Source organism: Aspergillus ochraceoroseus, assembly GCF_002846915.1.
Source record: "Aspergillus ochraceoroseus IBT 24754 chromosome Unknown P175scaffold_1, whole genome shotgun sequence".
NCBI lineage: Eukaryota > Fungi > Ascomycota > Eurotiomycetes > Eurotiales > Aspergillaceae > Aspergillus > Aspergillus ochraceoroseus.
This window is the reverse complement of record NW_024468476.1, coordinates 795,763-820,998: the sequence shown is the minus strand read 5'-3', so window position 1 is coordinate 820,998 and position 25,236 is coordinate 795,763. Positions and strand designations below refer to the sequence as shown.

The window sequence follows — 25,236 nt, the reverse complement described above, 5'->3', positions numbered from 1 at the left end:
CGTTACCCACCGGGTTTTGGCCTAAACTGGCGCAATGCGACTGAACCCTAAAATGTCTCAGACATTTCGCAACGACGCGTTATTGGATATCCAAGGAAAGAGAGCCCAGGTTGAATTGAACTTCTCGGGTTGGTTATGACCGATTCTATCTATCATGGATCAACAGTCTTCCTTTCGGGTTGACTCCGCCATTTCCCCCGCACGTCCAAGAAAGGATATAATGCCGCCTATCAAGCATTGCCCTATAACCTGTTTAACCCACGAGAGCTGCCCCCCCAGCATTGTCGATTTGCTTGGTAGGAGGGGAAAAAAAAAAAGAAAAAGAATCAGCATGGGCTTTCCTCCAAAGGTATACCAATTTCTCGTGGGGTTGTTCGCAGCCTTGGGCTCGTTTCTCTATGGATACGACTTGACGATTGTGGCCGAAGGCAAGTCATGAAAATCAAACCCGATCATTTCCTACCTAACTCTGTGAAATCTTTGCAGTGGTCTCTAGCAAGTCGTTCCTTGGGTACTTTTCTCCCTCAACTACTGAAGTTGGCCTGGTGGCGTCCCTGTTAACTGCGGGTGCCGTCATCGGGGCTGGTCTTGCGTACCCTTGTTCCGATCACTTTGGGCGTCGCGCGACTATTCTGACCGGAGGACTTGTCTTTTGTCTTGGAGGATCATTGCAAACCGGCGCTCGGAACTACGGCTATATCCTGGGCGGCCGTCTCATTTCTGGGGCCTCGTAAGTGGCATTCACCACCTAGGATGACTGGTTGTATAGAAAGACCACAGAAGCCGAAATGCCAGCGCTAACTATTCCCGGACACATGTCTAGAATTGGCATTCTTACCATGATCATCCCCTTGTATCAAGCGGAGCTCGTACATCCTAATATTCGAGGATTGGTGACGGGTCTGCAGCAGTTTATGCTCGGCATCGGCGGTGTCTGTGGCAGCTGGATCAGTTACGGCACCTACGTGAACTTCGAAGACAACCGGCAATGGCGAATTCCGCTGGGTTTGCAGATCTTCCCTGCAGCACTCTTGTCGGCTCTTATTTTCTTCTTCCCCGAGTCGCCTCGATGGCTGATTAGCAAAGGAAAGGCCCAGCAGGGCCTGCAGACCTTGGCCCGATTACACTCCAACGGAGATACGCAGGATCCTTGGGTTCTTGCCGAGTATGAGCAAATCCAGATGCAAGTGACAGAGGAGGAAGAACAGAGCAGAGTCTCCGTGATTCAGCTATTCTCTAACAAGGCTAACTTTCGACGCCTCATGCTTGCCTGTGCAATGCAAGCCGCTGCTCAAATGACAGGGGTTTCAGCAATTCAATATTACTCCGTGACTATCTTTGTGCGTTGGCTTCTCTGATTATTATTATTATTATTATTTTTTTTTTTTTTTTCAATCTCTGCTAACCTCCATGTCCAGAAACAAATTGGCATCGACGGCACAGACACCCTCAGGTACCAGGCCATCAACTCTATCATCGGTCTCCTAGGCGAACTCCTCCTCATGCTTGTTGTTGATAAAATCGGACGGCGAAAACTCATCATCAGCGGCAATCTAGCGATGTGTCTAACTTACATCATCAGTACTATTCTCATGGCACGATTCCCACCCGAAGACAACAACTCCAGCGCCCACTGGGGATTCATCATCATGACCTGGTTGTATAACTTTTGTTTTGCCAGCATGGGTTCACTCTGTATGCTCCTCCTAAAATCTCGACCGATTTACACCCTCGGACATTTCAGTTTCTGACTCCCCCAGCTTGGATGATCCCCGCTGAGATCTTCGACACCGCAACCCGAGCCAAGGGCGTAGCTCTAGGCTGTATGACTTCGTTTGCATTCAAGTAAGCATTTTTTTCCCCCCTGCATGCTTCAGGTATTATCAACCCGGCCGGTCGTATTCTTACACCCTGAATCAAGCACAATGATTGGCCAGGTCACGCCCATCGGCATGACGAACTCAGGCTGGAAGTTCTATATTCTCTTCGTGGTAAGGGATGCTTCTCATTATATTTGAGCAACACAAAGATATAAGCCATAATTAACACCGGATTACCATCAAACTATAGGTTTGCAACTTCACCAACGCGGTGTTTTTCTGGGCCATGCTCCCTGAAACAAAGAAGCTTCCCCTAGAGGAGATGAAGCAGCTTTTTACCGATTCTCCCTGGTTTGTAGGAGGGGTGGACACGACTAAATACCGTGGAACTGGGATTGAGACTTTGGCGCGCCAGCTTGCTAGCAAGGAGAGTGTAGAGCATAGGGAGGATGCGGTCTAGATGCAGTGGAGTGTATATATGCATAGGTCACACAAGCCCAGGTAGCACTCTTGCGATGAATCAATGAAGGAAATACTAATTTAGCATTCAGGGCAAAGCTCAACCAGATAGGTAGGTAGTTTACTGATTGAGCGTTTATGAACCCTAGCTTGGGATGTTGTAGAATTAGGGTATCTTTTTCAAAGTACTTTGCATGTCAGTACCTGGATCAGAGTTCAGAACGTGTAAACAGCGTATAAGGAGTCCCATTTTATATAATAATGTACATATAATGTACATATATTAGGGGAAGATTCTAGGAACAATACGAGTATGTAGATATATATATCTAACAAACTACTTTAAACTCAAGATAGAAGCTTAGCCCTGTCATCATTATTCTTATTCCACATCAAAACTAGTCCCTCAACTCTGTCCTCAATCAAGCAGAATAGAACTAAGCTTTTATAAATAACTAGTTATGTCTATATCCTATTAATAATCATGAAAAGGTGCATGGTTGCACATTACAGTAACTACATAGTTGACTACCCGGGCAAGATGATATGTCATCGACAAACCACCACCACCACCACCACCACCACCACAACAGACTGCATGGAAGCACAGCAGGAACCCCCGAAAAAAAACAAACATCCCTAGCTAAGAACCTGGAATATCGTCCTCAAAGCAAACATATGACCAGATAAGGCAGGGTTTCAATGTACTTCTTTCTTCTTCTTGTCCTTGCCCTTCTCACAGGTTTACCCCTTGCTTTTGCTTCGGGTGCGCACGGCGAGGACGCGCCGCCAACGGTTTACATCATCCGCCATGGCGAGAAGCCAACAGGTCGCGGCGATAAAGGGTTAAATGTAGATGGGTTCAAACGGGCAGAGTGTCTTCGAAGCGTGTTTGGACAGGGATCCGGGTACGAGATTGGGCATATCATGGCGCCATTTGTGAATAAGAGTGAGTTTCTTCTTCCCTTGACCGGGATATATCGTCTGGGCTCAGATACAACCCCCCCCCCCCCCCCTCTTATATAGTTAGGGAATTTGAGGCTTTGGAGGGAGGGAGTGACTGGCTGACTGATTTGTTTCGGTAGAGGGCCATCATCGACGTCCCTATGAGACTGTTCTTCCGTTAGCAGTTGATCTTGGCCTGGACGTGGATACTTCGTGTAAACGTAAACAGGCAAAATGCGTCGCGCGGAAAGTTAGGAAGTATCACGGACCAGGCGAGATTCTGATTTCCTGGAGACATACCAATATTCATGAAATCGCCCGCGAATTGGGCGTTCCTCATCCGCCGATGTATCCTGAGAGGTGAGCTGCTACATGTGCTTTCTTGATTGTGTAGATGCTAACACGCTGGGCTTTAGATATGATCTGATTTGGGTGATCCCCTTTCCGTATGACAATATCACCGAAGTGCGGAGCGAAGCATGTCCTGGACTTGATGTGCCGGCCGAGATTGTGGTGCAAGGCGTATAGATTGTTGATATGTTGCTATTTATCGGGATCACGGAGTTGTGGTGAAAACCTGGAACGTTGTCATTCTATTGGTTTCTTTCACTTGCAATTCTACTTAAAGCGAGGGTATCTATCTGGACAGCGATAATTAATTGAAGTTAAGGACTGCGTTTTCGAACATTTTGGCCTGTTGTCCAAGTAGACTTGAAAAGAAATTTCTATAACATTGACAATGAGGATAATAAGAGCAGGACCAATCTTTCCACGCAATCTTTCTCCCCTTCTCCAGAGTATACCCTTACCTTCACAGCCATTGTACATGTAAACAATATCCTTATACTAGGTATGTAGGGTAAATAAATACCCGATACTGCATCCCACGCAATACTCCCTACTCAACCCAAACCTGGGCCAGAAACTCCGATATCAATGCCCAAACTAAGAAAGTAAAACCCACGAAAAGAGAGAAATAGAAAAGGGGGATCGGAATTGACATGGACCAAAGCGGCGCCTTCAACGACTCGACCTCGAAGTCCCAAGATCAACAAAACAATTGGCTGGACATAGTCGGATCTAAAACCCCCCTTAGCTTGAGTCAAGCAGCGAGCAGGGCATAATGAGATGTAATTGGAGGAAGCTTTAATTAGCATGGCTTTGCTCGGAGAGAGAACAAACTAACGAGAACGTAAAGGCTCCTTTTCACGGCTCGTTTTAAATTCCTACTAGATATATCAACGGTGAAACGGTGAAACGTCCCGTCCGTCCAGCCATCCCGGGTTATTGATGATGGGATGGAGACCCTGTCAGCCCTGTCACTACATTTATACTACTAGTATGCACTAGTAAGTCCATGACTCCCTGTCCCATCATCCATCCATGACGTCTCCCCGGGGTTGCCGAATAGCTACTAACTATTACCTTATCAGGAATTTGCATGATTTCGTTGTCAACCAACAGACTGCATCACCTCGAAAAGTAAATGATTTGCCTAGGAACCACCACATCATCGCCTTTACACACCGACCTAACATAGTCTCCAGTGTCCACGATTGCCCGCCAACAAAAGCTTTTGTTTGTTTGTTTGCTTGTTTTTTTTTTTTTTTTTTTTTTCCGTGCAGACGTTGCAAGTACATAATCTGCTGACGCCCAGAAATATAGGGCTGGCGGTTTTCTTGCTGGTAGCCTAGTCTGGTGGGCCTGTCCCTTGCAAGGCGTAAGGAGTCTGAAAGAAATTATTATTCATAATTCCAAGCGCAGGAAGGAATATCGAAGGAACAACGGAAATAAAGAAGGGGGATTCTTGAAAGCTGGAGGTGCTTGGATGCATGGGATAGGAGAACTATCTCATCCCGCACAGCCCTACGGACCAGGGTCAGTCGGGTTCAGGGTCAGATTGATACCTTCGGACGCGCAATTGGTTTGCCTTCACAATGCCGGTACTATATCTAAGGTGGTCGGTGAGATTGACGGCCTTCAACGTATTAATCTGTTCTAAATCAAATATTCATACTCTGGGCTCTACACGAAAGTCCGCTTGCCAGCTTCCAGGCAAAACCTCTGTATCAAAGTCCAAATGCTACCCCGGATGCAATAAGCGCTGCGAGTAACATACTTGGAAAACATCCCACTTCACCACTGGGCAAATCGAAGCTAAGCGGGGTACCTACACCTATAACTCCTTAGTAGAATGCAATCTGTCCATGCCACCATACAATATGTAAACTTGCTGTTCGTTCGTAGCCTTATACAGAGCCTCTCCTCCTCCTCCTTCTTCCCCTTTTCCTTCCTCCAACTCCATATTTCTCCAACAGCGGGACAGGGATTCGTAAGCACGGGCATTGCCTTACGGGTAGTAGCTATTCCCCATGACTTCTTACAGAGAAGTACTCGGTAAGTACTCCGTAGTTAGGCAGAGAAAGAAGAGAGGGAAATGGCTTACTCTGCATCAATACAACTTAGTACCTACTTAACTCATAGCTAAGTATTCCGTATATATATACCTAGGTGATGTCTGCTCCTTTGGTCAATTTTACAACATGTTACAACATGTTACATTCCATAGTTATTTATTCACCTTGCGAGCAGGGTACTCACTCACTCACTTACTTACTTACTGCACTTCATCGACTGCCTTTCTGTACGGAGTAGGTAAGACAAGCATGCAAAATAGTGACCATCTATACTCTGTACTCTACCAAGTTTCAGGATGATCAACATGCTTTTGATAGCATTTAATTAAACGCGTGAAAATCTTGTGTGTCCAGTGGATTATATTATGGAGCATAGGACGGACTCTGTAGATTAACCATGATGACGCAAGTAAAATACAACGAGTCAGTAGTTAGTAGTTAGTAGCCATTAGTTAGTTAGTTAACTACAGGCATTTAAGCATTAATAATATGATTACCTCTAGTTAGGTAGTTAACTAGTTAACTACCCAGATATGATTTCAAATCCAGTTTGCGAGGCTCTGTCTATCCAATGGAGACCATGTGGTTCTCCCCTTTCCTGATTCAGGGATCATGATGCGAATGTTCAACCATTCTATTACCCAAGATAGGAACTCGATTGACGGCCACGCCACGTATCGATAGAAATACTCTAAGAGGAACAAACAAAAAAGGAGGAGGGGACGATCTATGGCTTCTTGGGGGCAGAGGGGCTTTAGTACCTACGGAGTATCTGCCTAGATAGTCCCCTATCATTTTCCTAATGCAGTTGTGGGTTTTGTTAACACAACAATGCTACGGAGTACTTACCCTCGTGGCCTTGACAGCTGCAAGCCATGGAGTAAAGCAGGTTCTTCCTAGCAAACAAATATCGTAATTATTCAGTCGACGTGAGGGCTGAGAATAAACATTGATTAATATTACTATGGAACCAGAGCAGTGGGACGGTTCGTTCCAGAGCGAGGGACCAATCCTCAACACATTTTTTAAATCCTGTCCCCTGATTCCCTACTCCTGCCGGTGTACATACACCTGATCCAGACCGTCTCGCAGGCAAGGGTACTGATCCTTCTGCCCTACGAGAAGGGGAAAAAAAAAAAAAAAAACTACCCGTTTCGGCGCTGTAATTGGGCTATTGGGGTACGGAGGTGAATCCATCCATCCTTCCTTCATAAGACGGACCGCCAAAATTATGATTCTCACCCACGTTGATACCGTGAGACTCTTGGGAAAGTTGGTTGCCGGGTGCAGAAGTTTGACGCGAAGGATCGGGGTCCCCGTTATGCGACACCAACCGAACGAGAGCGAGAGCACTACTGCGTACTAGGTATTTGCTAACAGCAGATAACCGCCTGATCCCCAATCAGTTTAAGTTATCCAGACCAAAAACTCGGGGAGGCCGAAACTATTGGCCTGAGAGCAGGGCCCGGACCGCAGATCTTCCTCCTCTCTCCAGGCTAAACGAGACTAAGAGAAACACTGCCTCAGTCACCACTCACCAGTGCCTCCTCGTCTTGTCACTAAAATAGGCTGCGGCCAAAAGAGACCAGATCTGGCCGTCGCTAATTCGACGTTGTCATAGGTTGCAATCCCGGGGAACTAGAGGTGGCTCTCTGGAGGTGTTCCATGTGGTGTGGTTCTAACTAATAGTCAGTAGTGACTCAGTGAGTTCCCACCATTTTTGAATAAAATACCCGCTTATCACGCTCGAAGAGGTCACTGACTGTTTTAGGACTTTGGTCTGGGTGTGAGAAACCGAGGTAATCCGGAATAATTGATCGTGCCTGATCAGTCTCCAACTTGTCCTCCGAAGGACTCAAGAATCAGGAAAGGATAGAGAGAGCCCTTACCAGCTCGTAGCGAATTTCCTTGTTTCTTGGCCTTAAGCCACATTCTTCATCAGGAGTTTTTCCTCTTTTGAACAACTGCCATCAGTTGAGCTTAGCGCTTCATCCAACTGCATTATTTGTTGTAAAACACCTCTCTCGGGTTTGTCAAGACTCAGGTAGTCCGAATTGGGAAGACTAAAATTTCCTGGCACGACGTGATGGCATCCAATGTGCCATGCCGATCGCGGCAGACAGTTCCCCCCCTATTATGAGGAGAAGTGGGAAGAGATACACATCCATTGATGCCCCCTGGGAACCCAGAAACGACGGAGTATGAGTGCTCGAAAATTTTGTAGTCCAGTGGGGGCACTAATCGACCCGAAGAAATGGTTATATTGTCTCGCGCTCGTTTCTTGATTCCCCGACGGAGGAGAGGAGGCATCAGGAGGCGTAAAATAAAGCAAAGGAATTATTTTACCGACCTGTAAAATCTCCCTGATCTACTCATCAGAAGCCTGGATGATAATTATCCCATTCAAAGTTGGATCACCAGACAACATCAACACTCAACAACAACACGTGAAATAGAATCTGTAGTCTGTACCTAGCACGGAGAAAATCGCCTAGTAGTTTTTACTGGAAATAGTTTCATTCCGCAAATATCCACTCAAACCCAAGTTCACACTATTGAGTGGGCGTGCACGGGAACCTCCTCCTTTTCCCGAAGCCCGACGCAAAACGGCTCGATCTCATCGTATTGAGATCTTCGGCTAGTGAAAAGTGACTGCTCCGACGTCTGTCTCAAAGTTGTGGGTTGGGCTTTGAAAAGGAGGAATGGGCCTTGAATTTAATAGTCAGTTTAGCACCGGAGAATGAGCTCCTCTTCTTGCACGGAGGAGAGTACATTTGACGATTTTGATCTAGCAGGTGGGCTTGCAGACTGCATACATGTACAGGAGAAATACGTACTCCGTACTTGAGTTCTATATAGGCACTTTTTCTTTTCTTTTTTTTTTTTTTTTTTTTTTTTCAAGTGGAGCTGAATAGAGGAAGTCTCTAGCAAAAACTTTCGACAAGAACGTCGTTTACAAGATTCTGTCACGCTATACGGAGTACGGGGTATACTTTCTATATGCTACTACCTAAGCTATATGTATTATAACGCCATGTGACAGGCTTTAAATCTCCATTTTCCCTCTCTGGACTCGAACACGAAGTGGCACAATCGCAACCGCCCCTATCTCAACCAAAAATTGAGTTTTGCCAGGGGTTGAGATCTGGTGATAGATCCTAGAGGCATCCGGAGCAAACTTATTGAAAACTTTGCGCCCTGGAAATGTTGACCCTTTAACGAGAGCCTTTTTACCAGGAACCCTCTTCAGTTTATCGGCTGGGCTTCCCACCTCTCAGAACCGGTAGTTAGCGAGTGACTAGTATCATTCTTACCTAGGTCGGTACTAGTATATCGTTCCGTGATCGAAGTCTAAGAGACCACATGGCAGATCTCCCAATTCCAGTATGGCATTGTGCTATGTATGACAGCATAAAGTTGCACGGTAACTTCAACTTCGGGAACACAGTGATTTCCCCCCAATAGACAGGGCGAGCTTAGCGAAATCTGAGACATGAAGGTGAGGTGGTACCTGTATGTATGTATGTATGTATGTATGTATGTTTGTTATTTTATTTTTATTTTTTATTTTTATTTTTTTACTTGACTTCCCCCCCAGAAATTATTCCCTCTTTGCCCCGTACGCTTGATTACTTTTAGTCTTCATCGAGTCAGGCAGCGAAAACTCCCAACTGACTTCTTTCCGAGCTAGACAGTAATAGGAAATCCATTCTTCAAGTTCCCCGACCATGTCTCACACCGAGGCAACTCTTGCACATCCAATCAATCAATTCCAGTCTCTGCACCGAGATCACGGAAACGCCGCTCCCGCTCGTCCCATATTACTCTATTTACTCTTAGTCTTAGGATTCGGGGGACGGGGGAATGGAATATACGAATATACATCTCTAAGATTAGCTGGCGCAGGGGGGGGGGGGGTCTAGAATCCTCAACCGTAGTGCTCTAGATCTCATAGAATAGGAGCATCATATCATGCTCATTTCCCGCGTATCCCACTGTGGCCTACTAACTACGGAGTAGAAAATGTCTATAGTCTGTACTCGGGCTACTCAGTTAACCCGCCGTCTATCTTAAATTAACAACTGGGTCGAATCCGCAAGTCTAACTAGTCTACATAGGTACCTAATTTGACACTGACAGCAACACTAAGCGCCCGCTCCAGTGTCCGCCGCCTACTGAATGACAATTTCCCTCCCTATATCCGTAAATTATAATAATGTTTAGTTATATTAAATTATATTATATGATATGACGGGAGTACGTACGTTTTCTCTTTCCGGCAGCGGATAGTGATACCCAGACTAGTCACTAGTGTGCGAATCACCTTTTCCCTGTCCAGTAGTAGAACATGACTGGGTGTGTGTCCTCCGTACAGGTACCCCTCCGGGCCCTCCCTAGCTAAAGTCGGGCGGTCTCCTAGATCATCCACGCCGCAGCGTCGAAGAATTCGAGCCTCTTTACCCAGCCTGCCGTCTTGGCTTTAAGATGATCGATATATCACTTGTTATGTTTTTCCTTCTATCCGCAGACTTCCCACGACGACGGGGAATCTTCGGAAACGTGGTTGGAGTGCTCCTCCCCGGGATTATTAATTTAGATTGCAATAATTAGTTAACTAGGTATATGATTATGGGTACTCGTTAGTGAAGTAACCAGGGTGAAGCAACCTAATCAGTTGATGATACTAGTGAACCAACTACCTAGTCCAGTAGTCACCTAGGTACTTTGCCAGCCAATTAATAACTAATGCGTTGTTGACAGATCTCCATATAGCACTAACTAACCAGGATCATTGTTTGTTGAGCTTAGAAATACGCTTCTCTGTTTCGGGGCTATCAATTATTAATGGGATCGATCCTCTATTTAGTGAACTAACTAACTAACTATGACAGATATTGATAGTGCTTGCGTAGAGTTGAGATAAAATAAAAGTGATTTGTAAGTCTACTACCGAATGTCATGGAATAGTTAGGTAGGTAGTTAATCCATACAAATATCGACATCAATTACCTAGTCGGGTACAAGGTAGCATGACAGCTGATCTTCGAAATAAGACTTTAGCTTCACATTGAAAGGAATGCTTTTTTTTTTTTTTTTTTCGAAGCCAAGAATCACCAGAAATAGAAATAAGGATAAAAATCTCATTGTTGGTAGTTAGGATTCGTATGCTAGTGCATTGCGGCGCTAATAACCCGGCTATACGGAGTACTGTGCGTAGGTAATAGTTTATCCTGTACCTTGCGATAAAATACTCAATTGCATGCATCGAGTCAGTCACATAATTGTATTATTATAACAATCAATCCTGGCTCATTGAGAGCCCAAGACACAGTCTGGGCCCAGATACTGCATGGTATGTCTTTTGGTGCCGTGTTTTGGTACAGAAATAAATATATATCATTATTCATAGTGTAGATTCGTTGGACAAGTGGGTTCGTATTTGTGCAATCGTAATGTGAGGATCAAGGCTGTTAATAACTACCCAGTATCCGAGTCATTTAGTTAGGTGATAAGCAGAGCAGAGCATATGAAGTGAGTGAGTGAGCGCTGACACTTCAATATAATTAAATTGCTTGCTCGGTTAGTTCACTGGTCAAATAAAGTAGATTAATCATGCCCATAGTAAATAGCAGTATAGATTCTGCTAGGCGGGCTCTGTTTCGAAGCTCAGTGAATTCCATCATATTGGAATCCGGGGATGACACTGGAGAGAACGGAGGGAGCTGCTGTTGGACGGTGGACCATGTCCTGCCACGAGTAACGCAGGGAATGAACCCTGCAAGACCACGTCGAGATGCAGAAAGTCAGACAGATACTGATGGACAGACGGAAAGTGAAGTTGAGCGCTCTCCTTGCATCTGGATGCTGAGTGGAAGAAGAATCTAGTCATGCAGGGGTTGGGGGCCGAAATTCAAAGTTTTTCTTTTTTTCTCGCGGGTTTGTTTTACGCTGGGGTTTTCCCATCCTGGCCTCGTCGGGGCAAGATCCTACGAATACTTTGGGAGAGTAATAATAACAATAATATTATGAGGAAGTATTTTTGGGCAAAGGGAGGGTGGGTGGAGGCTTGAATCACACCGAGCATCATTATTTTGATGATATCAAGGGAGGATGACGGTACGGGAACTCCATACTCCGTACATGGAGATCAAGAATGTGGGGCAGACTCGAGAGAGCGAGGCACGTTGCCTGGTGCCATTGCTGTGCCGCGTGCGTATGATCCTGGTCAACCGGTAGCTAGGTCCATGCCATGCCATGAGCGTATTCCCAACAATTCGGAATGGCTTCTTACTGGCCTCCATTCTATATTTACTTGCTTTGGCCCGCTGTAGTGCACATTTCGTGTAACATTGCAAAGCGATGCGGAAACGCGGCCCAGACAGTGCTTCCTCTCTTCATACGCGGGTATGTTCTGCTTATCTTTGTCTTGTTCCCGGTGAAGTCAAGTTTTCTGCTTGTCATAATACTTCAATTGCCTTGGCGGATGCTGTTGGTTCCGACATTCTAAAATTAGCTGAGAGGTTGGCGAGTAAAACAGCCAGAGCGGCATTTTCCGAGCAGCGCTTAAGCAATCTTTTCCTGAAAAGGTTAGATTATTAGGGAGTCCACCCTCACTAGCGGAGTAGGTTTATTATGTATTATTATACTTTGTTTTAGTTTGTTCTTGTACCGCCAGTAATTAATCCTCGCGCACATGGAGCGCAGGGATGTGTGCTCTTTGTCTGTACCCCCTACAGAGTAAGTCAGAAAACAGACCGGACAGTGATATGGGTTGTTTATTTTGTTGGAGTAGGGTCGAGGCAAGTTAACCAATTACCTTTATCGTGTGAATGACCCCGGAGAACTTACCTAGGTACCTCCTTCTTGGTCGTATACGGAGTACCTTTCGCAAGATGCTTGTTCTTCTAGGCTGTGTAGTTCCCACTTCTAGCACCAACATTGTCGGTGCAGAGTCCTATCCAGATTTGTTTGGGCAAAACCAACGAAACCGGAGATTATGGACGTTGTCGTCGGCGGTGAAGTATCTTGATGATAGGCCTCAGATAATGGAGACCCGTCAGAAAGAATCTGGATCAATTAGGTTACACAAGTCGGACGCTTATCAAACAAATGGCCTGCCACGTGCCAGCGAACGGTCGGGTGTGACATTCGTCTGGTATCGCCAGTAATGTAGTAATGTAGGCTAGTAATATTAATCCATACGGAGGCCAGAGAGAGGATGGTAATAATGGCTTGGGTTGATTCAATCGTCGACTGAGAGTTGGTGGCAAGGCAAATAGAAAATAGAAATGTGTGGGGGAATTTTGATGTGGGGGATGTCAAGATATCTTCTCCTGAAATTTCAGGTTTCCATTGTTTTGGTGCTGTTACACAAAGGTGGCCCTGAAACTGGGTCAGTATTCTAGAAAGGTGCGGTTGCACCATCGCGTAATATAGCTATTAATATTTTCTGGGACATCGATTGTTTATAATAGATTTGAGTCAATATCCGACCCGGTTTCACGGGCATGGTACAGGGCTGAGCGTCTCAAAGGTTCTCGAATCTTGAACCCTAGCCAGCTAACTTTGATGCAGACGAAAAAAAAACAAAAAAACAAAACATAATTAGTACATTAGAATGGAAGTGAGGGTTGCCCGCCCGCAGGCTGCCCAGCTGCGCTGTGTTGAGCTGGTTGATTGAGTCACCGTAGGAAGAAGGGAACATCCGGTCAGAAACGGGTCTTTTCCACCGCCAGATCGTAGGGAAAAGTTAAGGTTTGGCTCTGGAATCGGGGTGGAAACGTCGGTCAATTCCCAGGGGACAAGAGTTGGGGGAACTGGAAAACCTCGTTCCTGACCGTGCTTGGCAGGGAAAGCATGACGAGATTATGACATAATTCCGTGAATTGACAGCCCGCGGATTGATTTATTAGAATAAATGGGTCGGGCAGAATCATGTGCCCTATGGCTCCTGCGCGTGTATCGTTGAAAACTGAGAGTCATGACAAGTCGCGGTGGGGAATGGGGGGAGCGGTGTAAAAATAAAGGTACTGCGCCTCGATTGATCCTTCCCACCACTAGAGCCGGAGGATCTTCCAATAGGAACCGGCCAACATGCGCGTTTCCACTTACCATAGGCTGTTTATATGTGGCTAGGTCGGCAATGTGGCGCTAACTTGGGGGGTTGGAACAATTCCTCACCGACCACAACAGAAGGTTTGTTGGTCTCGGAATACACCTAGCCTAGTCCTGTGTATTGGTAATCTGCACCTCGATGGAACTTGACATTGACTAGGGTAGCCTGCATTTTACGGCCGTTCTTGCATCATTCCTTGCCCATTCTCCAGTCAGGTACTGTAACAGGCGTACCGGGCGCAAAGATGAAATTGAGATTGACTCAACGCTTCTAGTACGGTAGTAGTGGCCTCGGAGCAACTATTCGTCCTATTCTCCCGTCTCTTTTCCCTTCTTGCAGCGGATGTTAGTCCACATTCGTGGCCGTATTTTCGTCACAAAACCAGACCCAAAGCCATAGATAGGCCTTGCATGAGCCACAGCTGCCCCACATACATAGTCTGTACTCCGTAGTCTCCCTTAAATTTCTCTATCATTTCGCCGAAGAATAATACGAAGAGTCATGAAAAAACTCGTCTTACTGTTACTTCTATTAGCAGTAGATCGGGTTCATATGACATCCGAGCCATCGATTCCCGGAATAAGTAACTGATGCGTTGTGTACCAGGGGTCCAGGTACAGCTATTGCTTTCGCAAGGGCACTAAAAGTAAATTACAACCCCTAAACACAAACGGTAAAATAAAAATGCGGCTCTGGATGGCAGGGTGGTTCAACTCAAATCATGTTCGTCCACATTGGGCAAGGTGACTGTCCACTAGGTAGGGATGGCCTTCCCATCTGGGACCATCTATAGGATCTCATTGGAGAGGACATCTCATAGTTCAAGAAGGCGTCATTTGCCTGTCACCCCTTCTTAGCCAATCATCCCTCGCAGACAGGAATGCACGTTTATTAAAAGGGAGTGGTGGAATTTAGGTGGAGCTGAACTAAGATCGTCAAAAGGCCCATCCATGATGGAGATTTGATTGACCCGACCGTGTCCAGCCAGATCCAAGCCGCCGACTGAGTTGTTACTCGCCAACAGCACTTCATCTGGACACAAGAATGGGCTGGTACCAAATTGACGGGAACAATGTACCTAAGTTTGGCGCCTTTGGCTGAATCAACGGGGCAGAGTTTGGTAAAGAGAGGGCAAAATGTGAGAGGTAAAATCAACAAGGCGATCATATATCATTTGATATTATCTAGTGGTCGATTTCTATCTTGGCCTGACATTTTACTCCGTTTATGACCGAAAACGAGTCAGGACTTGGATGGGTTCAGTTCGAGCAAGCATATGTCGTCGCTTAACTCGATAGTTACTACTATTCCAAATCATCTTTTCCTGCGGCGAACGTTACGGGAATTGCATGGGACATTTCTGATTCGATCCGGCAAGCGGGCGGGCGGAGGATATTTGCCACTATCTTATCATGGAGAAATAAGAGAAATAATAGTAGGGAGGATATTGAAGAAAGCGGAGCCGAAGTCGACAATTCCCCCAAGGTTAGATTAATCATTAATGGGCGAGCGATGGTACGATGCCAAGTTTTGGATGGAGGCTTGATGACAGACAGAGAGACTGTCGCAGCGTCTGCCACGGACTTGCCGATGACACTTTGTGGATACGAATGTCAGGAGTCTGCGCACAGGTGACAGAACACGGCGTCTCCGGGGAGTGAGGGTACTCTCTGTATTACCTCTTTCCCCCCCCCCTTCGAGGTGGCTAGTGCCATGACCCATGGGTGATCCATGATTCCATTCTCTTCCTAACATGGTTTTTCAGGCATTATAAGCGAGTCAATCTTGTTGCTTACCCCATGAAATTATTCTAGGGGACGCCTCCGGAAAAAGCTAAGGGTAGCGAATTGCATGGATGGCCAGAATTCTTTCTTTGAGATAAAATTATTATTCCTATTGTTGGATCGAGTTATTATCTGCTCAGTAGGTTTATAATTTGAGGATTATTCCATTCATGATTATTTTTGTATAATTTGTTAGGTAGGTAGATACCTAATCTTGAATTGATTATTGGACTGCCCAGGTGATAGTGGTGGATCCCTTTTCCCCCTCTTCTTTTTCTTTCTTCTTTTTCTTTCTTTTTTTTCTTGTGTGTTCTTGTGTTTTCTTTTGTTTTCTTTGTTGGTCCTTTTTTTTTTTTTTTGGGGGGGGGGGGTGAAACTTGACAGCTTTGAAACTTCCCAGGTCCTGATTTATTTTCTTTATTCTTATTATCTGTACGAGTAGTTTTAGGATAATATGCCATTGAATTCCATTGTCAGTATCTAGGGACTGAGTACTCCGTAAATACTCCGTACTCTTTGAGGCTGGCTGGACCCGACAGAAGAACAACAACCCACTAACTACCACCACTACGTGAAAAATCCTCGAATTCTGTTCATTGTGAAGATCACTAAAAGCTCTGGGTGCAACCTGCATGGATAGTGATATTTCTTACCATACAGACTCGAGATCTAACCCGACGGAGTATAGAGGTAAGGATGGATGCTAATAATACAGTAGTCGGTTCACTGCCCCTGCCTGGCCGGAAACTCCACCTCTCCTGGGTTTATTTCTTTTTTTTCTAAATAAAATAATTAACTAACTAATGTACTCTGTAATAATAATCTATTTTACAAGATTTTATATTTGATTTGATTTGATTTGATTTTTACTTTTCCTTAGTTCCTCACGCCCCCCTCCACCATGACCACTACCACCACCACCACCACCATCATCATCATCATCCTCCTCCTCCTTCTCCTCCTCCTCCCCAGTCTGTTTCGACTCTCGACGCGCGCTAATGAATTCCCCTGTCCCTGCTGTACATTCCCACCCCCAATACTATGGATGGCCTTGACCTTAGCGTTGTTCCTTAGTTCGTGTGCAGTTGGTCAATCCAAGTCCTGTCTGATCCACTATGAGTCCAGATGGTACACTGCTCATAGGGCCAGCAATCACAGAACATTTAACTATGCTTTTGCTCCCCTCCATCTGTCTGCCCTTTTGACCCTCTTCTTTTCTTCTTATTCTGCACATTTCCTATCCCCCTCAACTCTCCAAGTCGGGCTTTGATGAATGATCAGGCTAGGGTACATTCAAAGACAACAAATCTCATACTCCCTCCCCCTCTCGCATTAATTCTCTCGTCGCTGCATTTGGCGACTTGACTATCCTAACTGCGCTGTCGAGTGATATATTTGCCCTCCACTCCAAACTTACCTTTGACCTATTTCACCTATTTCACCTGCTGGTAAATTCTCTTGCCTCTTGTGAAGGAAGAATTATTGCCTGCCGCCCTCGCTGTTTGACCAGACGACCCATTTTGGAGTGCATTGTTGAGTCTTCCAAAACGCATCATATTCTGGACTGCCTCCCCCTGCATCCTGGGTCTCGCTGTGGAATTGTAAACTGCACGGAAGTATACTGTTTCTGTCGCGAAGATTCCACGCACGCACGCCATTCTCCGGAGATAGACCAGTCAGTTGGTGGGTACTCCCCCCAGGCGGCCCGTTCCTCCATTATTGAAACTCAATGGGATATACTGCCTGCAGAGATAACTTAGTCTATATTTCTCTTACTCAATGGATGGGAATATCATGCTCACTAATCTTCTGCGCGCAGATCTCGTGCTTTCGTCACCCGACACCATTTCCCGGGCATTGCAGCCACCACGACGCACAGTGGCTATGCAAAGCGAGCTAGATCACCAAGATTTCCTTTTATTCCCTGCGCAGTCTGCTTCCGATCACAAAATGATGGCCCTGGAATCATCAAGGCAGCAGCACGCTCCATATTTCCAAGATTTCTCCATGGATCCCGCTTTAGTTGACCCCTTCGGTTTCAATATGGAGAGCTTGGGAGCGTTTGGCCCGACACATGATTCTACCCGGTTACCTGAATCTGCTTACCAGACAACCCCATCGGTATTTGCAGATTCATTCACAGATATTAGCAAAGCCTTCGCACATATGCCTGCGACTCCCCCGTCCATCCCCATCTCCCAAGCGTCCGATCACTACCTGTCCGGTATCTCGACTGCTTCCGGCCCTTCGATTGCAAGCGCCTCTTCCTCCGCCATGGGATCACCCTACTCAGTGAATGCCCATACTATCCAGGAGAACTGGGTCGATACACACCATGGCCTTGGCCTACCCTCTGCAGTCATGGGAGACTTGTTTCCGGGTGACTGCATGGGAAACTCCTTGGACGCGGATGGATTCTACCAGAAGAAGGACAGCTTTGTTAGTGAGTCTGAACTGGCACCCTGCAGCTTGGAATCACCATTGATTATTAATGCCTGCTAGATCCCTCTTTAATTCAACCATTGCAACAGACTCAGCTTTCTCCCCCTGCCATCACTTATCCCGAACAGTCCGACTACACCCTGACACAAGCTGGCTTTATCTCTCAGTCCCCCGATCCCTCTCATTTCCATCTTGCTGAGGATTACTTGCTGAAACAATCACTTTCGCAACAATCCCACATCTTCCCAAACTCCTCGCCTTCTACTATGCCTTTGGGATCCCTCTCTCGCCCGGTGTCCATGTATGATCGCAGGTCATCAGTTTCCTCTATCCACTCCCGCCGATCACAGCCTAGCCCAGCCGCCAGCGGTGTTGAACTTGATGAAGAGACAAAGGAAAAGGGTCGATGCCCACACCCTGAATGTGGTCGAGTCTTCAAGGACTTGAAAGCCCACATGCTTACCCACCAGTCGGAGAGACCGGAGAAGTGTCCAATTGTTACATGCGAATACCACACCAAAGGATTCGCACGCAAGTACGATAAGAACCGACACACCCTAACCCACTACAAGGGAACTATGGTTTGCGGCTTTTGCCCTGGCTCGGGATCCCCCGCGGAGAAGAGTTTCAACAGGGCCGATGTTTTCAAGCGCCACTTGACCTCAGTTCATAGCGTGGAACAAACTCCCCCCAACTGCCGCAAGAGGAGTCCTACTGCTTCCTCAAATAAGAGCGTCTCCGATTACTGCCACGACGCGACTGGCAAGTGTTCGACTTGCTCGGCTACTTTCAGCAACGCCCAGGACTTCTATGAACATCTGGATGACTGTGTTCTTCGCGTTGTGCAACAGGAAGAACCTAGTGAGGCGATCAACCAGCAGCGACTTGCGGAAGTCGAGTCAGACGAGGAGGTGAAGAAGACGATGGAGAAACACATGCTACTCGAAGCGGCTGGCTCCGTGGATCAATACGATGATGAAAATGACGATGACGATGATGACTCTAACGACCGACGACCGCTCAAAGGCACTTTCAAGGCTCCCAAGGGAGCCTCAGGAGCCACATCCCGTGCGATTTTGGGAAATAGCAATGCCATTAGCAAGCACTCCTCGAATGCCAATAACAAAGGGCGCATCACCGCAGCCAAGAGGAGAAACAACCGCGATCGATACCCCCAGTCCTGGGGTTGTCCGAGCAGCAACATCAAAACCAAGAAGCGTGTCCTCTGCGTCTTCGATGGCCAGCGCCGACTGTGGAAGGACGAGATGATGCTTGACAACGAATTTGAGGTCCGACTCAAGCTTCCTGGTGGCGATGGCACCGGCCGGGAAGCCTATGTTACGGACTTGGACGTCGAGACGCTGAAGCGCGCCCACAGCATCCACAATGCAACTGATGAGGAGCGCGGCCCTTGGCTCGAGGGCCACTCAACCCATCTAATGGGGCAGCCGGTGATGTTGCTTCCGGACTTCTCTCACCCACATGAGGCTGAGGTGGATATCGATGAATTAATTGCCTAAATGCCCTTTTGGCTATTTTTACCCGTTTTATTGCCTGTGGCACGACGCTAGCGAGCGCGTGTTTGGATATGCTGATACCATTACTTTGGATTTCTTGTCCCATTCAGTTCGTCTTGATTTCAGAATTCTGTATTTATACTGTAAGGCTGGACCTTCTGGTGTTTAGGGAAGATGGAAAAGAGTATCTTGGATCATGAATTTTCTGTTTTTTTTTTTTTTTTTTTTTTTTTTTTTTTTTCCCCCTCGTGGAAATCAATATATTCTACCAGATTTATTTCTATCATACATGTTGCTAATTTCATATTCTCTTCTAATAAGATGATTGAAGGAGACATGCTGCACATGATTACTCAGTAACTCCTAGTAAAGGCTTACAAATTAGACAACCAGGGTGCACCTAGAAGTTGAAGTCGAATACACCCGGAAGTCGATTATGGTACGAAGTCGATTTGCGTTCCTTGGTTGATCATCCTCTGGGTACCCCGCATTCCGCTTCTCCCAAGAGCTTGACTGAACCACAACGGTTGGTCTCCCAAGTCCAATTGCGACGATCTAATCGAGGGACTGGCATGATGCAGTTGGGAATTACAGAACATCTGCCCGCTCTGGTAGCGAGGCGTTTTACTGCAGCCAAAGATGCTGGTCACCTTGTCTTCTCCCAGACACACCTTTCCATCGTCCACGCGGGAGGGATTCCAGTAAGCATTGAGAGACATGCCAGATGGCGTTTTCTCGTTCCCCTTAGCTGTCTGTGACTTTCCTCTCTTATTTACTTGCGGTATGTTTGCTTACTGTGGTATTCTTCTTCTAGTACCAGCTTCGGTATTGCCCGGCTCTTGCGAAGAAACCCTCCGCCGCACCGAAACAAGCACACGACTCCCCAAAGCCCAGATTCGACCCTTTCCAAGACCCATCCCCAGACCTCTTAATCGCACAAATCCCCCGGGATAATCCGACCCATTTCCTCGTCTTGAACAAATTCCCCGTTATCCCGAACCACTTCATCCTCGCCACGAAAGCCTGGCAATCGCAGACCGATCTTCTCGAGAGAAGGGACCTCGCCGCGGCATACGCCTGCGTGAAGGAATGGAGAGATGAACCCCAAACCAACGGACCCGCAACGCCTCGCAGGTTGTTCGCGTTCTTCAATTCTGGCGATGAAAGTGGTGCGAGTCAGCCACACAGGCATCTCCAGTTTCTCCCAGTGGAGGCAATGTCCCAAGACGACCCCTCAGGCGCTTGGCGACCGCTAATTGATGCGATCTCGTCGCAACCCGGATCACCGGACTCAAAATATCGATGCCTGGCACAGCTGCCCCTCGCGCACTTTGCTCTCCCGCTACCGTCGAACCCATCCGCAGAGGTTCTCCACGACATCTACATTTCCTTATACCGGGCTGCTGCCGCCGCCGCGGGCGTTCCCAAACCCCAAGCCCAAGCGACTACAGGGCCCGCAGTCATCCCTTATAATCTCGCCATGACAGAGTCCATGATGATGATCTGCCCGAGGAAAACCCAGCGTGCTTTTATTTCGGTTGATGCAGCGGCATCGAAGGATGTTGCGGAGGCCGGGGTTGTCGAGCTGAATGGAACAATACTTGCTGGGACGCTCATGGTGAAGGCGGAGGCGGAGTGGGATGAGCTACGCCAGAATCCAGACACTCTGACAAATGTGCTTGCAGATATTGGATTTCCTCATCCTGATTCACGACAGATTTCTTTGTTATCACTATAGGGGGAATGAATCACTTGGATGAACGTGGAAGCTTGATCGCTGATCAGGTTGGAGACGAAGGGAGGGTGGAAAGGCTTTCCTTCTCCACTGTTTCGTGTAACATGGCATCAGCTTGGGGTTGGTCCAGGACGGACTGCTCTAAGGTCCTTGCGAGGATATTTATCAGAACCAGTCACCTGAGATAGGCGGTGGGATATAGGATCGTTAAAGGGCATGCATACATTAGACAAGAGTTAATAATGTACTTAGTTTTGTAATCACGTGTGCCTCAAGGGGCATTTAGGAAACATCTAAGATTCACTGAACTTCTTTCCCTCCTCTTTCCTCTCAAGGCACATAGTGTGCGATGTCAATGGCATCCATCTTATGATTCCATCCAGGACCAGGTATTCGCCTGAATAATTGGTATAATCTCGAGTTTTCAATAGCCCTGGCCCATTGAGTGCATCGGGATGAATTGACACACCACTGCATATCATTCCACAAAGAATCTAGGTAACGTGGGCATATTTTCATCAATGTGATATTATCAGTACTAATAATGCGTCGGTAATAAAAGATCTATACTTATTCCATGTTTACGCCCGAAACCCCATCTACAAACGAAAACAGCCAAAGTGCGAGTTGAATTAATCTTTGCAATGTGTTCAAGTCCTTTTACTCTGCACCTCACACCACTTCTTCTTGCAGGTGGCATTGCCATAATGGTACGACCCCCCATGGGCCCAGATGTACTGAGCTACCTTCTTCCAAGAAACCTTGGGCGGCTGAATAGCACCCCTGGAAGGAGAGAGAGAGACACAGTGGCTCCGTCTACCTGTTTCCGCACAGACATCGACAGCTTCGCAAAGAAGTTGAATCTACAAAACGTTAGCCTTCGTGCTAAATCATTCAATGTGCATCCTTGGGGGCCTGTTGAGCACTTACATCTTTTTCCTGCCACTGGGGCCTCCGCACTCGCTGGTCTTTGGTCTTCGTGAGAGTCCGGAACCTGCCTCGCAGGGTTGACTCGGCCTCTTTGAACCCTCCAATTCTCTTAATGTCCTTGTATGATAGGCCGCGCCGCTTGCATTCTATCAGAAAGGCGTTTCTGTCGTCGCTGGCATAAGGTGGTGATTGAGTGGCCTGCCTTAGTTGGTGTAGAGTGCCTTCGTTGCTTTCACTAAGCGTATTTGGGTAATGTTCCGCTGGGAAGTCCTTTGGATATATGAAAATCTCATTTGAAATTTGCTGCAGTTGGCTGAGATCTAGGTCCTCGTGGGATTGTTCGGTTTCAAATGTCGAGGTAGGGTCAAGTATTCTGCCAGGATCTAACACAGTTGATGGCTGCAGAGGGGTCTGGTCTCCATTGTCTGGCCACGGTAAGCCGTTAATATGGCAGTGAGAGGCTGGAGACTGATTAAAATAGTCGGCTTGCTGATCAAAACTGGGATATGCTTTTGTTTCAGTCCAGCCATCGTCATCTTGATCGTACTGAACTGCCTCAGGCGGTTGCTCAAAATGGATCTGATGATGTCCGAGGGTTGGCCAAGGATGGGATATCCCATCGGTACCTGTGCTGCTGTTAATTGAAGTGCAACGTTCGGTCACCGTTGAGCTTGTGTCTGGAGATTCCTTGTTCTGAAGAATAACTGGATAGCCCAAGTCACTGTTCGCCCACCCTCTAGCTTGATATAGAGATCTGCTGCCATCTTGCATATGCTCTTCGTGCGGGCTGGTGGTGGCCAGGCTGAAGGCTGATTTAGACTCTGGCACACTCTGGGAGTCTGCAAGAGGTGCAAGGTGCCCGGCTGAGATATACGACCAGTGTCTGGGGATAGGATGGATCAAAACTGAAGCAGGATCTCCGGAGCCACCAACCTCTTGGACCATGAAAGGGGTCTCCAGTATAGCTTCTGTGGTGCTGGAACATCCAATCGATTGTTGGTCTGGGCTATGGGACACCGATCGACTCCGAATTTCATTGTGTGGGCTGTCTCTCCCCGACTTGAATGGGGAAAATGACACAGGCCAATGCCCATACTGCTCTTCCTTCATCTCCGTCGTCGATTGCATTTCGTTTGGTCTTTTGTTGTGAACATTCGAGAACTGCCCATGAGCCCTCACATGACTTTCCATGTCAAAGAATTTGGTGCTGGCAGTAGCAGTCATCTCGTCTGAGGCTGAGAATGGCTTGTTGTGTGGGTGGAAAGAGAAAGCTCCCAGGATGTTTCCGAAGTTATCAAAAGACAAGGCGGTGCTGGCGGTTCTGGAATGGGGAGTGAATGGGAAGACCGTGTTACTCTTAGTGACAAACCCTTTCCTTGGGTAATCCGGCCCAACATAGACGTGGAACATTGCTTTAAAACAAGGTAAGTAGTCACCACTACTACTGACTTCACCGCTCTTGTCACTTATGGTCGTATAGATGTTGGATAAAGCATGTGCATCAGATCTTGATGCCAGGGTATGCACGTTACGGGGTTTTACCTGGGACAGCTGCAGGACTAAGGGTTCTGGTCAGGGCTACAATATCCAAATTGTGGGGCTTCACTTTAGTCAACAGGCTGTTCACTCACATGGCTTGGGGGAGGGGGGAGGGTTTGTCGAGGGGGCTACTTCAGAGTGCTAAGGCGCAGGAGTTTCGGAAAGTTTCTGATATCAGTGAGAGAGGCGTGTAGCAGTAGGTGGATGATGACCGATCCCCGGGACCGGATAGAGGCTCGGAAACGAGACGCCCAGTCTACTTTAATCCGCTAATATCCCCTCAGATGCCGTGCACCAAGTTAGGCCGCTGTCTCTCCTTTGGTCGTGCTCAGAGGTCAGCTTCAATCGACACTATGTCTCAGTTCCCTGCTGTATTCAAAGAGATGATTCGAGAAGTAAGACAACTCCGTTCCGGAAAGGAATGAATGCTTGGTCTTGAGGTGGTTTACTTCACAGAGAATGCCTGAAAACTAAAACAAAGAAGAGCAAGTCCAACAATCTGAAGAGAGGCAGAAAGTAAGGAATAAATGAAGTAGCTGGGGGAGACTGAAATGGAAAGACAGAATCGTGGTGCTCTTTTCTCATGACTCTCCTTAGGGATCCAATTCTTATACGGTCCTCCTTTAATAGGTTTTAGATTCCACCTCCCTGGAGTCGCTAACTTCTTTCAACTTGTTCCCTAACACCTTCCAACCCTGTGTACTAGCGTAAGCGTGAACGCAGATTTGGAATAAAGCCATTCAGCTAGCTCTCCCGAGCCAGGTCCCTGATCACTCGTTGGAGTCTCTTTTGCCCACTGATGTGCGATCCGGCACCTGGATACTGCCTAAAGGAGAGAACCCTAGCGGTACTAATTCTCCTTGATCAGCCCATGACAATCAATGACCAGTCTCAATATTCGTCATCTGGAATCTATGTATGCAGTCCCTCAGTGGCTGATCCAGTGGCGTGAGAAAAGCCCACGGAAGCCAAGCGGCCGAAAATAAGAGCAGAGGAAGCCTCTACTCAGGATCCGGTGCCGGGAAGATCAATAGAGTGGACCTGATACAGCACCGAGCACTAGAATTTCGTGTGTGTTTTACGGGGCTGTGCCCAGGCCTCGGGTGGCTACATAGGGCTTTTTGTCTCGTGCATCCACACCACCACCCACGGCCTTTTTTTGGGGGGGGGGGAGAGGTCTAGAGAGACCACTGAGTACCGTTGCCAAGTACCAACCCGGAAGATCATGTCTTTATTGGTTTTTCTTCTTAGCTTCAGGAGACGGGAAGGGTTGATCGGAGAAATCCGCTGGATCTGCTGGATCTGCGGAGGGATTGATGGATGGATGGATGGATGGGTATGATTCTCCTGCCTTTCCTTCCCTCTCATTCATGTGCAGTCTCTAAACAGTATCCTCAAGTCCCTGCCTGCCCTTTGTCTTCTCATTCATCCTTTCTTGAAAGCTTTATGTTCAAGACTTCTCCAGACTAGCAACAGATGGTAGACTGTTTTGCTTCTGTAGGTTTCACAGCCTTTCCTGGCAGTTTAGCCCT

At 47.1% G+C, this 25,236-nt stretch overlaps 9 protein-coding genes across 9 annotated transcripts; 7 read left to right on the top strand and 2 right to left on the bottom strand.

The window, feature by feature from the left end:
* Positions 1 to 331: 331 nt before the first annotated feature.
* P175DRAFT_0513017 (uncharacterized protein) lies at positions 332 to 2,321 on the top strand (the record flags this gene model as incomplete). Its single annotated transcript, XM_040898726.1, has 7 exons — positions 332 to 428; positions 487 to 730; positions 824 to 1,340; positions 1,419 to 1,695; positions 1,761 to 1,845; positions 1,922 to 1,991; positions 2,071 to 2,321. 7 exons carry the CDS (start codon positions 332 to 334, stop codon positions 2,278 to 2,280), a joined length of 1,500 nt encoding a protein of 499 aa, XP_040755285.1. The 3' UTR covers positions 2,281 to 2,321.
* Positions 2,322 to 2,981: 660 nt separating this feature from the next.
* On the top strand, positions 2,982 to 3,752 carry P175DRAFT_0428946 (putative phosphoglycerate mutase family protein; the record flags this gene model as incomplete). Its single annotated transcript, XM_040893334.1, has 3 exons — positions 2,982 to 3,228; positions 3,365 to 3,584; positions 3,641 to 3,752. The coding sequence occupies 3 exons, from the start codon at positions 2,982 to 2,984 to the stop codon at positions 3,750 to 3,752; spliced, it is 579 nt and encodes a 192-aa protein (XP_040755284.1).
* Positions 3,753 to 4,798: 1,046 nt separating this feature from the next.
* On the top strand, positions 4,799 to 5,276 carry P175DRAFT_0497011 (uncharacterized protein). The gene has a single exon (XM_040896185.1). It carries the CDS (start codon positions 5,053 to 5,055, stop codon positions 5,224 to 5,226), a length of 174 nt encoding a protein of 57 aa, XP_040755283.1. The 5' UTR covers positions 4,799 to 5,052; the 3' UTR covers positions 5,227 to 5,276.
* Positions 5,277 to 6,786: 1,510 nt separating this feature from the next.
* P175DRAFT_0553195 (uncharacterized protein) lies at positions 6,787 to 9,537 on the bottom strand (the record flags this gene model as incomplete). Its single annotated transcript, XM_040900465.1, has 5 exons — positions 9,002 to 9,537; positions 8,721 to 8,912; positions 8,193 to 8,305; positions 6,884 to 7,032; positions 6,787 to 6,812 (listed from the first exon to the last, which is right to left on the bottom strand). Exons 1-5 carry the CDS (start codon positions 9,134 to 9,136, stop codon positions 6,787 to 6,789), a joined length of 615 nt encoding a protein of 204 aa, XP_040755282.1. The 5' UTR covers positions 9,137 to 9,537.
* A 2,536-nt stretch (positions 9,538 to 12,073) lies between these two features.
* P175DRAFT_0497010 (uncharacterized protein) lies at positions 12,074 to 12,913 on the top strand. Its single transcript, XM_040896184.1, has one exon. The coding sequence runs from the start codon at positions 12,535 to 12,537 to the stop codon at positions 12,808 to 12,810; it is 276 nt and encodes a 91-aa protein (XP_040755281.1). The 5' UTR covers positions 12,074 to 12,534; the 3' UTR covers positions 12,811 to 12,913.
* A 4,512-nt stretch (positions 12,914 to 17,425) lies between these two features.
* On the top strand, positions 17,426 to 19,503 carry zfpA (putative C2H2 finger domain protein; the record flags this gene model as incomplete). Its single annotated transcript, XM_040898123.1, has 2 exons — positions 17,426 to 17,984; positions 18,044 to 19,503. 2 exons carry the CDS (start codon positions 17,426 to 17,428, stop codon positions 19,501 to 19,503), a joined length of 2,019 nt encoding a protein of 672 aa, XP_040755280.1.
* Positions 19,504 to 19,572: 69 nt separating this feature from the next.
* P175DRAFT_09626 (uncharacterized protein) lies at positions 19,573 to 19,925 on the top strand. Its single transcript, XM_040901138.1, has one exon. The coding sequence runs from the start codon at positions 19,675 to 19,677 to the stop codon at positions 19,858 to 19,860; it is 186 nt and encodes a 61-aa protein (XP_040755279.1). The 5' UTR covers positions 19,573 to 19,674; the 3' UTR covers positions 19,861 to 19,925.
* On the top strand, positions 19,709 to 21,539 carry P175DRAFT_0448808 (putative bis(5'-nucleosyl)-tetraphosphatase). The gene is made up of 2 exons (XM_040894426.1): positions 19,709 to 20,201; positions 20,315 to 21,539. Exons 1-2 carry the CDS (start codon positions 20,073 to 20,075, stop codon positions 21,236 to 21,238), a joined length of 1,053 nt encoding a protein of 350 aa, XP_040755278.1. The 5' UTR covers positions 19,709 to 20,072; the 3' UTR covers positions 21,239 to 21,539.
* Positions 21,540 to 21,816: 277 nt separating this feature from the next.
* Positions 21,817 to 23,575, bottom strand: P175DRAFT_0527345 (uncharacterized protein; the record flags this gene model as incomplete). The annotated part of the gene is made up of 3 exons (XM_040899513.1): positions 21,817 to 21,834; positions 21,907 to 22,098; positions 22,166 to 23,575. 3 exons carry the CDS (start codon positions 23,573 to 23,575, stop codon positions 21,817 to 21,819), a joined length of 1,620 nt encoding a protein of 539 aa, XP_040755277.1.
* Positions 23,576 to 25,236: the final 1,661 nt, after the last annotated feature.

Coding starts and splice junctions, on each gene's coding strand:
- P175DRAFT_0497011 (XM_040896185.1), top strand. CDS start 5,053: ATGCATGGGATAGGAGAACTATCTCATCCCGCACAGCCCTACGGACCA.
- P175DRAFT_0497010 (XM_040896184.1), top strand. CDS start 12,535: ATGCTTGTTCTTCTAGGCTGTGTAGTTCCCACTTCTAGCACCAACATT.
- P175DRAFT_09626 (XM_040901138.1), top strand. CDS start 19,675: ATGGAAAAGAGTATCTTGGATCATGAATTTTCTGTTTTTTTTTTTTTT.
- P175DRAFT_0448808 (XM_040894426.1), top strand. CDS start 20,073: ATGATGCAGTTGGGAATTACAGAACATCTGCCCGCTCTGGTAGCGAGG. Junction 20,202..20,314: donor TCCACGCGGGAGGGATTCCA/GTAAGCATTGAG, acceptor TTCTTCTTCTAG/TACCAGCTTCGGTATTGCCC.